A 13,242-nucleotide genomic window follows, 5' to 3' on the forward strand; every position below is an offset into this window, starting at 1 on the left:
TGATCGCAGCGTCTGTTCGTACTGTCCTGTCATGTCTCGACTCACGTGTCTGTCCCTCTGCTGTGACCTCCGCTGACGGGACGCCACCGCTGAGCGTCACCACCCTCACGCGGTACCACTTCCCTGATGTCAGACCCTCCAGACGCTCGCTTCGACTCTCCTTAGAAACTGACCGGTTGGCCACAATGGCGCCGGCCTCGTCCAATAGCTGCAGGCCGTAGCCGTCGCACTCGCCCACCGGCTTCTCCCAGCTGACGGTGAGACTGTGGGTGGTGTGGTCGTTATCCGCCTGCAGGGCTGTGACACTGGCCGGAGCTGGAGGGTTCAACACAAACACAACAATCAACGATTATCAACATCAACTCATCACAATCGATTTCAATCTTGACTCAGTCGTCCCGAGCCTCACCGGTCCTGCCTGTGGCTGTGTTGCTATTGTTCAATTTCCCACTCAGTGATATGATGGTGATGGTGTAGGCCTGGCCCGGTTCCAGATTCAGGAAGTCGAGGGAAGAGACGTGTTTGGGGACGGGACGAGTCTCGTTGCTGGCGCCGTCCTGGAAACAGGAAGTGACAACAGTATAAACGCATCATCTATAAATTAATCATCTCTTCCTCCATCATTCATCAGTTCGTCTTTCAGTCCATCCATCAGCTCCTCTGTCGTTTTAGAAAATCTCATTCAAAAGTCCATTTAAATTTCGAGCTATTTTGTCATTTTATATTCTGTTTGAATGAAACACTGACTGATAACAGCTGATACGTGCAGGTGGACTCACCGTGCTGGACAAGGAGACGATGTACATGTCCATGTCTCCGTCTCCAGGCGTCCAGGAGACCAACAGCCCACCATCACTGTTCGTCCGGCCCGGCCCAGGAACCAGGTGGAGGTTCCCGACTGCACTGGGAACTGGAGAGGACAGTCTGGGATCAGTACAACTCAACTTGAGATGGTTTCAATAAAGTCATCTTCATCATCGTCTCACCTGTCCGTCCCTCGGTGTACTGAGCTTTCTGGTTGTCTCCGCTGAACGTGGACACCACGATCTTATAAAGTCGCCCGGGGGTCAGAGAGGTCAGCCGGTACCGTCGTGTCTCGCTGCTCAGCGTCTCCGGAGGGTAAACACGAGTGTCGTTGAAGAGCAGAGTGACCTGGAGACGAGAGGACGACAGGATTCAACAACAGGACTCAAACTCCTCAGAAATGATCATTACGGTGTTGATGGAGATAAAACTGTTTGTCTTCAGGATGAAGGACAGAATAAAGGAAAGGTGAAGAGATGAACAGACACTCACCACATACTGATCCACATCTCCGGGGGCGGGGCTCCAGGTGACGGTCAGATCACCTGTTCCTGCGCTGTCGAGCGACAGATTTCCAACAGCAGCTGGAACTGAAAGCAAAATTAAATTAAATTAAATTAAAAACACAAGTCACATGAAAGACGGTGTCTGTGTCCCTGGTGTCTGACTCACAGGTGCGTCCGTCGGTGGAGACGCTGCTGACGAGGTCTCCGCTCCAGGTTTCCACGGTGACGGTGTAGAGCCTCCCCGGCGTCAGAGACGAGAAGACGCACTCGTTGCGTCCGGCGGAGACGCTCTTGTTCTGCAGGACGCTGTGGTTGTAACGGATCAGAACCACATAACGGTCCAGATCTCCAGCTGCGTGACGCCAGGTAACCTGAACACAACACAGGAGGAGATGATGGCTGAGCCTGACTTTATATCATCAGGAGGAGACGATGGCTGAGCCTGACTTTACATCATCAGGAGGAGACGATGGCTGAGCCTGACTTTACATCATCAGGAGGAGATGATGGCTGAGCCTGACTTTACATCATCAGGAGGAGACGATGGCTGAGCCTGACTTTATATCATCAGGAGGAGATGATGGCTGAGCCTGACTTTATATCATCAGGAGGAGACGATGGCTGAGCCTGACTTTATATCATCAGGAGGAGACGATGGCTGAGCCTGACTTTATATCATCAGGAGGAGACGATGGCTGAGCCTGACTTTATATCATCAGGAGGAGACGATGGCTGAGCCTGACTTTATATCATCAGGAGGAGACGATGTGAAACTAAGCGGCTGTTTCATTTATAATATTATAATTTAAAGATCACAACACCATTATAAAGTGACATTAATGATACAAAATCAAAAGTTTAAAATAAGTTATGACACTCGACTAACAGACCTTGAGGAAATCGTCTCTTGCGGTGTGAACAGCGTCCGGGTTCTGCACAGTCGCCGGTTCTGAAGACGGACAAGAAAAAAAAATGTTTTAAAAATACAGCAAACATGTTTTCTATCATCACTCTCCACTTCTCAGTATATGAATAAAAAATGAATCATCTTATTAACATGAATACTCATGATTCATCCTCACGTGTTCGTGTGTGAACCCTCGTGGCGCTCTCCAGGCTGCCGCTCCGCGTCACTATGACGACCGAGTACAGACGCCCGGCGACCAGCGAGCTGAAGGAGCACTCGGGCGGCGAGGAGCGGGACACGGCCAGGGTGTGGACGGTGCGACTCCCGTCCTGAAGACGAACCAGGTAGCTGTCCACCACGCCCACCGCCGGGCGCCATGACACGTGCAGAGCGTCCGACCTGCCGCCGTTGGAAACGGTTACCTCGGAGACCGACGCCGGGGCTGAAAGGACAAGATTTATTCAGTTTCATGTTTCCAAACAGCCCTTCTTCAGCCACCAGAGGGCGCTGCAGACCGTCTCTGACAGCATGACAAATAAATCATTACGTGTGTTTTTAACGAAATAAAAACGTATTTCAGTAACTGCTCAGGATTTATTTTGGATGTCGCCACAATAAACCAACGACACGAGAGAAGTTATTGATCCGAATCAAACAGAGAAGAAGAAGAGAGTCTTTAATTCTGTCTGTCGACCAATGGGAGGCTGTCTGAGGGGAGTGTGGGCGGGGTTTTGTTTTGTTTACTCAAGTGCTGATTGGTTGGAAGGAGAACACACACACACACACACACACACACACACACACGGAGTATGTCCTGAAAATAACTGGGACATTATGTGGGAACACAATAGGTGCTCCAAGCAGGAAGTGTGTGTGTGTGTGTGTGTGTGTGTGTGTGTGTGTGTGTGTGTGTGCGCAGCAGGAAGCCTTTGAGCACTGGGAGTGTCTCATTTTTGGCATTTCAGCTATTGTTCTAAAAACTCTCTGATGTTATCACATAATACACTCCTGCTGACACACACACACACACACACACACACACACGCACACACGCACAGACACACACACACACGCCCTTGTTAACCTCTGGACCTTTAAGTGTTTGTAACCGACGCTCTTCTTCTATAAAAACATAAAGGTTGAGAAAACAGCTTCGACTGATTGTTTTGTTCTCATGATATTTTTTGAAAATCATACTAATTTTAATAATAATAAAATGTTAACAGTGGATGAAAACTCTTTAAATCACCTGTTTTACATAAAGGAGTGCGCTGCATCGTTTAGCTGATTTACATTAACATAACATTCAGCTGCGTCTCTCTCCACAGCACCAACAGCTGCTGACTCGTCTCAGAAACGTTTGTAATTTGTTTTAAATCTTAAAAACTGATGAAAGTTTACTTTAATAAATTTAATCCTTATTTATGTCAAAGAATCTAAATCTACTTTCCAGCTGTTTTCCAAAGCTTTCAGCCACATCTCATGATCTTCATCAGGCGATGGAGTTTGTTCAGGTGTTGTGGAAATATCACGGGACAACTGAGCCGACAGTCTCACACCGGACTGCTCAGCCGCTCAGAGTCCTGGAGTCGGATCAGAGTCTGCTCTGATCCGACGGGAGCAGAGCTCAGAGACACTTTGTAACTTGTGGGATTAAAAAGTGGATTTATCTTCACTCCTGTTTATCAGCCTGACTGCAGCAGTGACCCGGAGGTGACCTCCACTGTCGGGTGGTTCTGTTCTGTAATGTTGACTGCTGACTGGAGCTGGAGGGGAAATGGACTTTACTTCAAGAACGTAACGTTATAGAGAGGAGACAGAGAACCAGAACCAGAACCAGAACCAGAGTCTCTGAGTGCTGACTTCACTCAGAGTAGTTTACGACTGATCCTGCAGTCGAGCTCGTTTCTCTGATGGTGAAATATTAAACTGATCAGATCTTTGTGGTGATGTTGTTGGACGAGGTCGTGTTTTCTGCTCCGCTCGGTTTCAGGACTGTTGTTTGGACCGAGTTTTTGGAGTTTGGGAGTTTTTCCTGTGAACAGCGGCCGAACGTGTTCGAGAGGAAACAAGTCCTGCATGAGAAATGTGTCTCTACATCACAAAAATCTGACTGACCGCCAATCATTGTGTTACACAACTGTTCACATCTGCACAGCCTCTGAAACAATAACAGTCACAGTTCAGCTGAAAACAAACCTGCACTGACAGAAAAGCTGCTTCTAATCTTTACATTCACACTGTGACTGTTAAATATCAGTTTCATGACGTCCTAAACTTTCATCCTCCTCACGTCGCAGCAAGAATCTTAGAGGTGCTGATGTCTTTCACCATCACATTTAAAACGATTCAAATATTTAAGGTTTCTATATTTATTCAGATTTCTTTTCTATAAATCTTATTTCAAAACATGAAGAGCTGAACACTGAATCCTTCATTCTTTTATTATTATTTTGTTTTATTTCTAAAACTACTAAAATATAAAACGTTCAGTCTCACAATGTGTCAGCTTTTGATTTAATACATTTATTTTACCAAACTAACTTCCTCATCATTGTCTAGACGCTTCCTGAAGCTAATCTGTAATCTGGTGCTAATATATGCAAATTGGTACCAATTGATTGGTACCATAAGGTCGGCAGAACACGCAAACATGTACATCTGTCTACAGGCATCATTAAAGTTTCCAATAATCAATAAATAACAAAAACATTTACTTGTGTTTACATTAAATTCGTCTCAGAGACTTGTGAGAAATGATTGAGAGTTTACAGCCATGAAATAAGTCGTGGTGTGTCGCGACTCACCGGTGCGTCCCTCCAGGACGGTGGTTTTTGACTGCAGCCTCCCGCTGACGGCAGCGGCCTGCAGCCTGTAGAGGGCGCCGGGAGTCAAACCGGGCAGAACCAGAGAAGAAGAACCAACCGGAACGCTGACGTTCTGAACGACGACACTGTGGACGAGACGAGCAGCTCAGAGCGTCACTGATGTTACATTCAAACACGTTTTAATCCCTTTTTGTCCTTTTAGAAAATGTGGTCCTTTCAAAATAAAAGTCTAGTGTTCAACCAGTGGTTCCAAATCCAAAAGTTTCAGAATAAAAGAAACAAAAACTTTTTGTTGTCTCTCCAATTTATCTTGTGACTCTTTGGAGGTTGTTGGACGTCTACACTGGACTGACCAAACAAAGATGGAGACGACATTTGTGGTAACAGCTGTCAAAACAACAACATCACAAACATCTGACACACGTTGGTGTTTGGATGTCGCGTTAAAACATCTTGTTACACTTATATAACACAAAATAATCCAGACACAGACATTCAGTGAGTTATAGGGAAGCAGTGTTTTCACTTTTTGCACGGGAAGAACAATTATGTAGTATTATACAATCATCATTTAGTATTTAGTTTACCAGAACATATTCCTTTCAAAAAAAATACTCAAACCACGATTAATGGTGAATAAATTAATAGTTGACAAACACTTCATTGTTGCAGCTCTAATTTTTGTAGCTTGTTACAAGAAACACTTTGTATTTATTGTTTTAATCTTATTTTGAAGTGGCATTTTTCAACACTCTGGTCCACAAACACACCTGTCCTGCAGCAGGGTCAGTGTGTACGAGTCCACGTCTCCTCGTGGTTTTACCCATGATGCCTGGAGGCTGCTGACGCCGGAGCTCCTCAGAGTGATGGTACTCAACGCCATGGGAACTGCAACACACACAGACACACACTGAGCAATCAGTACTCCATCATTTGTTACTATAAACTGCACTTCTACTCCTTAAATTCACAAACGCCTGCGTGTAAACACGACAGGAACAACAGAGAATATAATGAAACTGCACTAAATAAAGATTTGATCATTTAAAACAGAAGTAAAGTATTTTAAGTATTTATTCCAGCACATGAACACACCTGTCCTCCCCTCCACTGACACAGAGGCGTTCAGACTCCAGCTCCTGGTTGTCACGGTGATGGTGTAAAGCCTCCCAGGTGTGAGCACGTTGAAGGTGCACTCCCTCATGTTCGACTCCACCTTCCTGGTATCCACGGTGACGTTAGCTGTGAGGAATTAATGACACTAATGATGAATTAAAGTTGGACAAAAAGACAAGATTAAACTAAAAATGTTTTTCATCTCACCGTGGCGAATGGTCAGGAAGTAGTCGTCACGTGACCCAGAGGGGGCGTGGCTCCACATGGCGCTGAGCGAGGTCTCGTCCGAGTGTTGAATGTGGAGGTCCGACACCGGAGCCGGAGCTGCACAGAGTTTTAATATTCAAACTTCAACTGCTCTGAAGAAATGATGTACTTGTGAACAACTGTCTGTCTTTATTTTGCAGGTTTTCACATGTTTCTGCCGTTACATTTATTTTATTGTTGTATATTTCTGCAGTGATCTGACCTGTCGCTCCGTCACAGCTGCTCTCAGCCATCAGTCCTCCACTCTCCACCCTCAGCACAGCTCTGTACAGCCGCCCAGGCGTTAGTCTCGTCCCAGGGAAGCTGTAGTTCACCGCCCCTCGGTCCAGAGTGGTGTCGACCAACTGCTGCGAGCCGTCAAACAGGAACAGCCTGTAACTGTCCCAGAGGCCAGCGGGAGGCGACCACGAGAGGAAGAGTCCTCCAGAGGACGAAGAGGACAGGGAGAGGAGGGACGCCGCTGCCGGAGCTGAAAATGGGACAAACACAGGTTGAGGAAAAGAACAGAGGGGAAACATTTAAAGAAAAAGAAAAGAACAAACTCTCACCTGTCCTGACGGTGGTTTCTGATTGGTTCGTTAGCTCGCCGCTCCGGGACGTCACCGCAACTCGATAGGCTGAGCCGGGAGTCAGCTGATCAACGGTGACCTCTGTGGCGTCCGGAGGAAGCGTCGTCTCCCGGCGGCTCGTGTCATTGGACGAGATGGTGACGACCAGCGAGTCCAGGTCGCCTTCTGGCTGTTGCCATGACAACGACAGGCTTGTGCTGTTGTAGTCGGCGGTGACGTTTGAGACAGCAGCCGGGACTGGAGAGAGAGTCAGCACAAGAGTTATTCAATCTCTACTTCATGTCTTCTTCTTCTTTACCCGCCTGTCTCTGCCCGCCTGTCTCTGCCCGTCTGTCTCTGCCCGCCTGTCTCTGCCCGTCTGTCTCTGCCCGTCTGTCTCTACCCGCCTGTCTCTGCCCGTCTGTCTCTACCCGCCTGTCTCTGCCCGTCTGTCTCTACCCGCCTGTCTCTACCCGTCTGTCTCTGCCCGCCTGTCTCTGCCCGTCTGTCTCTGCCCGTCTGTCTCTACCCGCCTGTCTCTGCCCGTCTGTCTCTACCCGCCTGTCTCTACCCGCCTGTCTCTACCCGTCTGTCTCTGCCCGTCTGTCTCTACCCGTCTGTCTCTGCCCGCCTGTCTCTGCCCGCCTGTCTCTACCCGCCTGTCTCTGCCCGCCTGTCTCTGCCCGCCTGTCTCTACCCGCCTGTCTCTGCCCGCCTGTCTCTACCCGTCTGTCTCTGCCCGTCTGTCTCTACCCGCCTGTCTCTGCCCGCCTGTCTCTACCCGCCTGTCTCTGCCCGCCTGTCTCTACCCGCCTGTCTCTACCCGTCTGTCTCTGCCCGTCTGTCTCTACCCGTCTGTCTCTGCCCGTCTGTCTCTACCCGTCTGTCTCTACCCGCCTGTCTCTACCCGCCTGTCTCTACCCGTCTGTCTCTGCCCGTCTGTCTCTGCCCGCCTGTCTCTGCCCGTCTTCTTCTTCTCTACCTGTCTGTCTCTACCTGTCTTCTTCTTCACTACCTGTCCGAGCCTCGATCGTCTCGCTGTTCTGCAGCCCGCCAGCCTCCGTCACCATGGTAACGTTGTACAGTCGTCCTGGCGACAGGTCGATGAGTCTGTGTTGTGTTGCCGTGCTCTCTAACGTTGCGTTCATCAGCAGATCTGCAGACAGAAAGGAGATTTTCATTATTATTATTATTGTTGATGTGTGATTTTCTTCTTGTGGGGCTGAATCCCGACAGACGTACCTGAACGGTCCCACAGCTGCAGCCTGAACCGCTGCGTCCTGCCCGGGCCGGCCTGCCAGGAAAGACCCAGGCTGCTGCTGGTCCTGGAGGTCACAGCCAGGCCGCTCACCGCCGACGGCTCTGATGATACAACACACACACAAGTTTATTTCACTGCAACTTATTTCCACAGCTAAGTCAGATGAGAAGACCATATCAGCTTCATCCGTGTGAGCAGCCTTCAGCCCAGCTGAGCACCAAGTCTGGATAATTTACACACTGTATCCTAAAACAGTGGGACTGTTCCTTTAAAGTGATTTATCTGTTTTGAGGTTCGGTCGGGCGGCAGGAAGAGGATCCACGGCCTCGATCCGTGGCCTTGTCATCAAAGTGTGAGCGCTGTGGGAGTCCTGTTGACACACACACACACACACACACACACACACACACACACACACACACACACACACACACACACACACACACCCCTGCTTCTCTTCAAGTCGTCCGCCTGTCTGAGAGCTCCCCGCTTCCTGGTTTGTGTTTTCCCACAATGCCGCTCTGTGTGTGTTTGTGCCGCCGTGTCGCCGACTGGTGCTTCAAACTGAAGTCGAACAATATTATCATGCAGCAACATCACAGCCGAGTGCCACACAGACACACAAACACACAGACACACAAACACCTACAGCAGCTTTCAGTCCCACTGCTGATGTTTCTGTATCTTCACTTACTGAGTTTTAAGGTCAGCGAGCAGCGCTGGAGGAAGTTTTCAGCAGAAGTACTGATACCAGACTTTAAAATATTTAGCTCCAAGTTAAAGTCATGAAATCAAAATCTTATTTAGGTAAAAGTTTGTTGAATCATCAGGAAGAGTTAGTGTGTACTCCGGATAATAACATTACTGTCGTGATGATAACGTCCATTAGCACGTTCACTGTTAGCATCGAGCTAACGAGGCAGGCAGCACTGTTTTACAAAATCACGATGCCCACAGGGTCCGTCGTTTTCACCTCCCACTCATTATCTATGTAGGAAGCCGTGCAATGCATTCTGGGAGTGCTGCGTTGTGTTTCGAGAGACTGGGCGTCGCTCGCTCCTCATGGACATAAACTTCAATTCTAGCTACTTTACTCAAACCAGGGGCGACCAGCGCAGCGAGTCGCGCTGTAACCCCCTGAAACACTATAAAAACTAAAGACTGCCGTCTTTTTTCAAACGTTCCCAATGAGGAGCGAACGTCTGCGGCAGAGAAAAGGTGCAGCGGTGCGATGTTTCATCTCAGCGCTCCTGAATGCACCGCCAGGAAAAAAAACAGTATATGGACACGGGCCCTGAAATGACTTCGCTGAGCTGTTTTTATGATGTAAGAGAAAGTCGCCATGTTGGTCCAGTTTGAAATCCAAGAGCAGCGGCACACGAGTGGCGTTCGACCAATCAGGTGCAGCCAGTAAAGGAGGGTGGAGCCTGTTTCGGTCAGACGTGCAAAGCTGGGAAGCGTCACGAGAACCGACATCTGAAGGTGAGATCAGGGCAGCGTTTCCCTCTGAGATGTTGTGGAGTAGAAAGAAGTATGAGCAGAAAATACTCAAGAACAGTACTCGAGTAAATGTACTCAGTTACATCCCCCGCAGCTGCTTGAACAGCTCCGACAGGTAAAAACAAACCTGAGGTCATGTGAACACTGAAGGTCAGAGCGCCTCCGGAGATAACAAACAGCTTCAGTACAAGTGTTTTGAATCGCTGAGAAGGTTACAGGCGGGACTCGGCTGGGTGCAGTAACACCCGGTTTCCTCCACGCACACGCACATGCACGCACACACACACACACAGACACACACACACCCTCACGCCCTTTCCCAGTGCTTCCCACAGAACAAAGAAACAATGGAGGCAGGAAATGGCTGAACCCTGAGCTCTACCCACGATGGAAATACACACCGAGGGTCCAACTTCTGTTCTGGAGGCCCGCCAGTGTGGACACACACACACACACACACACACACACACATACAGACACACACACACACACACACACACACACACACAGTACATGTACTTTTACTGCTCTATCACTCTCCCTCAGCAGGTCTGTGGTTCCTGTGGCTAATCACAGAGCTACAGAGAGGGAAACTACATGACATTAACTCTGACACACACACACAGACACACACACACACACACACACACACACACACACACAGACACACACACACACACACACACACACACAGACACACACACACTTCAAACGGCTGGAGGTCAGAGGAGATGGAAACAACAGGCTGTTTGACTTCAGACGTCTCCGACATGTTAGTGCAGCTCGTCGCAGGTACAGGTGAGGCTCACAGCCTCTCAGGTCTGAAAGAGTGCTGCATGATTTTTTGAAGAGCTGAGGGTTTAAACTTTGAACCAAACACTGTGGATTCGGTCTCTTACGGTTTAGTTTTGTCATGTCGCGTCCAGGAGGAACGATCACAGGGACGGACAACTTGTACGTCAAGAAAAAGTTCCTCTAAAACAACAGTTTCACAACAAAAGGTGTAATTTGTTAAATACATCCAGAGTTTGAAAGCAGCTCCAAAAACTGACAACCGCTGCTCTTTGCTAGCTACTGTTAGCTTACTGGCTCATAGCTCATTTAGCTGTGGGGCCAGTGGTCCTGGACTTTGTCTGGGCCAGGAGGAGACAGGAGATACAGTACAGAGGTGATTTACAGCGGCTCTGACCAGGACTATGAGTCCGGGGACGAGAAGACAAGACAGGGCAGGCGGGGACAGGAGAGACAGGAGAGACAGGAAGCGGCAGAGAGTCGGGAGAAAACGGTGCTCGACTTTTTTCTGAACATTTTTTTTTTTCCCCTCAATTTTTAATCTTTTTCCTCAGAGTTTTTACTTCTCTCAGTGAAAATCTCATTACTTGTCAGGATACATACAAAAAAACTGAACACAGTGGGTGATCTAAAAGAGATGCATTCTGGGTAAACAGCCATGTGATGACTTCACGCCTGATTAAACCTCTCTACAGTTCCTCTTCGGTCAGATGAGACTTGGGGTAAACCACAGGATCTGAAAGTTTCAGTTTTGGGTGCACTTTAAGCACAAAAAGTCCAGCAGCACATGTACTCATGTAAATAAACACTACTTGGACTAAATAACAATAAACATGTGAGTGTTAACTGAGCAAACACCATGAAGCTCCAGAAGAGCGAGGACGCGAGTGCAGTGAAGAGCAGTAAAGGACTTACTGGTGTTGGCGGTGACGTTCGCCGTCTCCTCGTCTCTCTGGGACTGAAGCTGCAGCTGGTAGGACGTCCCAGGCTCCAGCTGATCCAACACGCAGGTGAAAACGTCTCCTCCCTCCTTGTTCCCTCCGTCCTCGACTCCTAGCTGGTTGGTCCCCAGATAGTTCGTCCCCGTCTCCACCTTCACCCCCTCCCGCTCCTCTCCTCGCTCCCCTCCTCCGATCTCATTAGTCTCCATCTCCTCGTCTCCTCTCCTTCTTCTTCTGCACTTGGCGCCGTCGCCTCCGGCGTCCGGAGACATGAGTGTGAAGGAGCAGTCCTGTCCAGGCGTGTTGACGGTCAGTGATATGGAGTCCAGACCGGACACTGGCTCAGACACTGAGATGCTACATGAGACGGTGTGATTCTCTGTGGGAGCTGCGCTGCTCAGATCCTGACGGAGAAACGAGACCAGTCAGATAAATGAAGCACAGAGTGATTCTTGTTTTCATCGTTTTCACTTCTGCAGGTTAAAAACATGTGTTCATGTTCAGCATGGTTCATTTCACCACCGAGCAGTTTGAACAGAGTCAAAGTGAATCAATCATGATGGACTTTCATGGAAAAGTTGGTTCATTTAAAAGCAAATTAACAGTTGGCTGACTGATACGGCCTTAACATGATACTGCAGTATTATTGGGCCATCGCAGTAACGATACACATCATATATATATATATATAGATATATACAGATATATATAGATATATATATATATATAGATATAGATATATATATATATATAGATCATATATATGATGCAAATCCTTCTAACGAACACGACGTCGAGCTGACGACAGTCTCTGCTCACCACGAAGGACAAAACAAACCTTTACATCTGCCCTTCAAGTCTACAGGAGGAGAGTGATTCATGCTCAGGATCCAGACTTTGGGTGGAGCGTCACTTTGATCCTATTGTCCTGAAACCTTTCACTCACTCACTGGATCCTGGCTGCAGCCACTAGTCTAGAAAAGTTCACCCAAAGATGATAAACTCAGTCATCGTCTCCTCCTGATGATATAAAGTCAGGTGGAGTCTCGTAGTCCACAGAACATTTCTTCTTTTAAAACCCGTCTGCAGAATTAAAGGATGTTATTTTACAGCATTTAATTCTGCAGACTGTGATCGCAGCAGACGAGCTGTGTGGAGACATCTGATGTTTCTTTGCGACTGGATACGCTGTCGTTCGTTAAGAAATAGTCCCTCTGAAACCAGAAGCTGTCGGGTTTAGTTTTCATTTCTCTTCCTGTTCAGAACATAAAACATGTTGTTCACGTTTCTGACAGTGTTACAGATTATTCCCCTCAAACGTCCTGAAGATCAAAACTTCAGGTTAAACTTAATGATTGTTGTTGTTTTCACATTCAGCAGCTCATTTTTCTCTTCACCTTCTATTAGTGTGAGCAGTGGTGGAAAGTAACTAAGTACATTTACTCAAGTACTGTGAGGTGCTTGTATGTTACTCGAGTCTTCTCTTGCTTCTTTCTACTTCTACTCCACTACATCTCAGAGGGAGATACTGTACTGTAACTCCACTACATTTACCTGACAGCTTCAGTTACCTTACACATGGATTTAGGAGTATTAGTACTTTTATTTGAGTAAAGTATCTGAATCTAACGTATAGAAAAGAACAGATCTGAGAACAATGGATCTTCTGTGCTGCTGCCAAGAAATCCTGAAATGGACTGTGATGGGAGTTAATCAGCTGCAGCTATTTAAAGAAGTGTAACCTCGTGTGTTTTATCACTTTTAGGGTTCAA

At 47.7% G+C, this 13,242-nt stretch overlaps 1 protein-coding gene across 1 annotated transcript in view; it reads right to left on the reverse strand.

Moving 5' to 3' along the window:
* ptprb (protein tyrosine phosphatase receptor type b) overlaps positions 1 to 13,242 on the reverse strand; it is a 29,070-nt gene that overhangs the window by 13,821 nt on the left and 2,007 nt on the right. Inside the window, exons 2-18 of the mRNA XM_084345204.1 lie at positions 11,445 to 11,874; positions 8,219 to 8,338; positions 7,992 to 8,132; positions 6,977 to 7,234; positions 6,631 to 6,897; positions 6,369 to 6,485; positions 6,141 to 6,287; positions 5,816 to 5,933; positions 5,025 to 5,170; positions 2,393 to 2,659; positions 2,201 to 2,259; positions 1,477 to 1,681; positions 1,297 to 1,394; positions 987 to 1,152; positions 780 to 910; positions 410 to 557; positions 46 to 315 (exon numbers count right to left, since the gene is read on the reverse strand). Of these exons, the coding sequence (XP_084201330.1) occupies positions 46 to 315; positions 410 to 557; positions 780 to 910; positions 987 to 1,152; positions 1,297 to 1,394; positions 1,477 to 1,681; positions 2,201 to 2,259; positions 2,393 to 2,659; positions 5,025 to 5,170; positions 5,816 to 5,933; positions 6,141 to 6,287; positions 6,369 to 6,485; positions 6,631 to 6,897; positions 6,977 to 7,234; positions 7,992 to 8,132; positions 8,219 to 8,338; positions 11,445 to 11,874 (3,088 nt within the window). The remainder of the gene's footprint in view (positions 1 to 45; positions 316 to 409; positions 558 to 779; positions 911 to 986; positions 1,153 to 1,296; positions 1,395 to 1,476; positions 1,682 to 2,200; positions 2,260 to 2,392; positions 2,660 to 5,024; positions 5,171 to 5,815; positions 5,934 to 6,140; positions 6,288 to 6,368; positions 6,486 to 6,630; positions 6,898 to 6,976; positions 7,235 to 7,991; positions 8,133 to 8,218; positions 8,339 to 11,444; positions 11,875 to 13,242) is intronic.

Source organism: Pagrus pagrus (assembly GCF_965226575.1).
Source record: "Pagrus pagrus genome assembly, chromosome: 23".
Lineage (NCBI taxonomy): Eukaryota > Metazoa > Chordata > Actinopteri > Spariformes > Sparidae > Pagrus > Pagrus pagrus.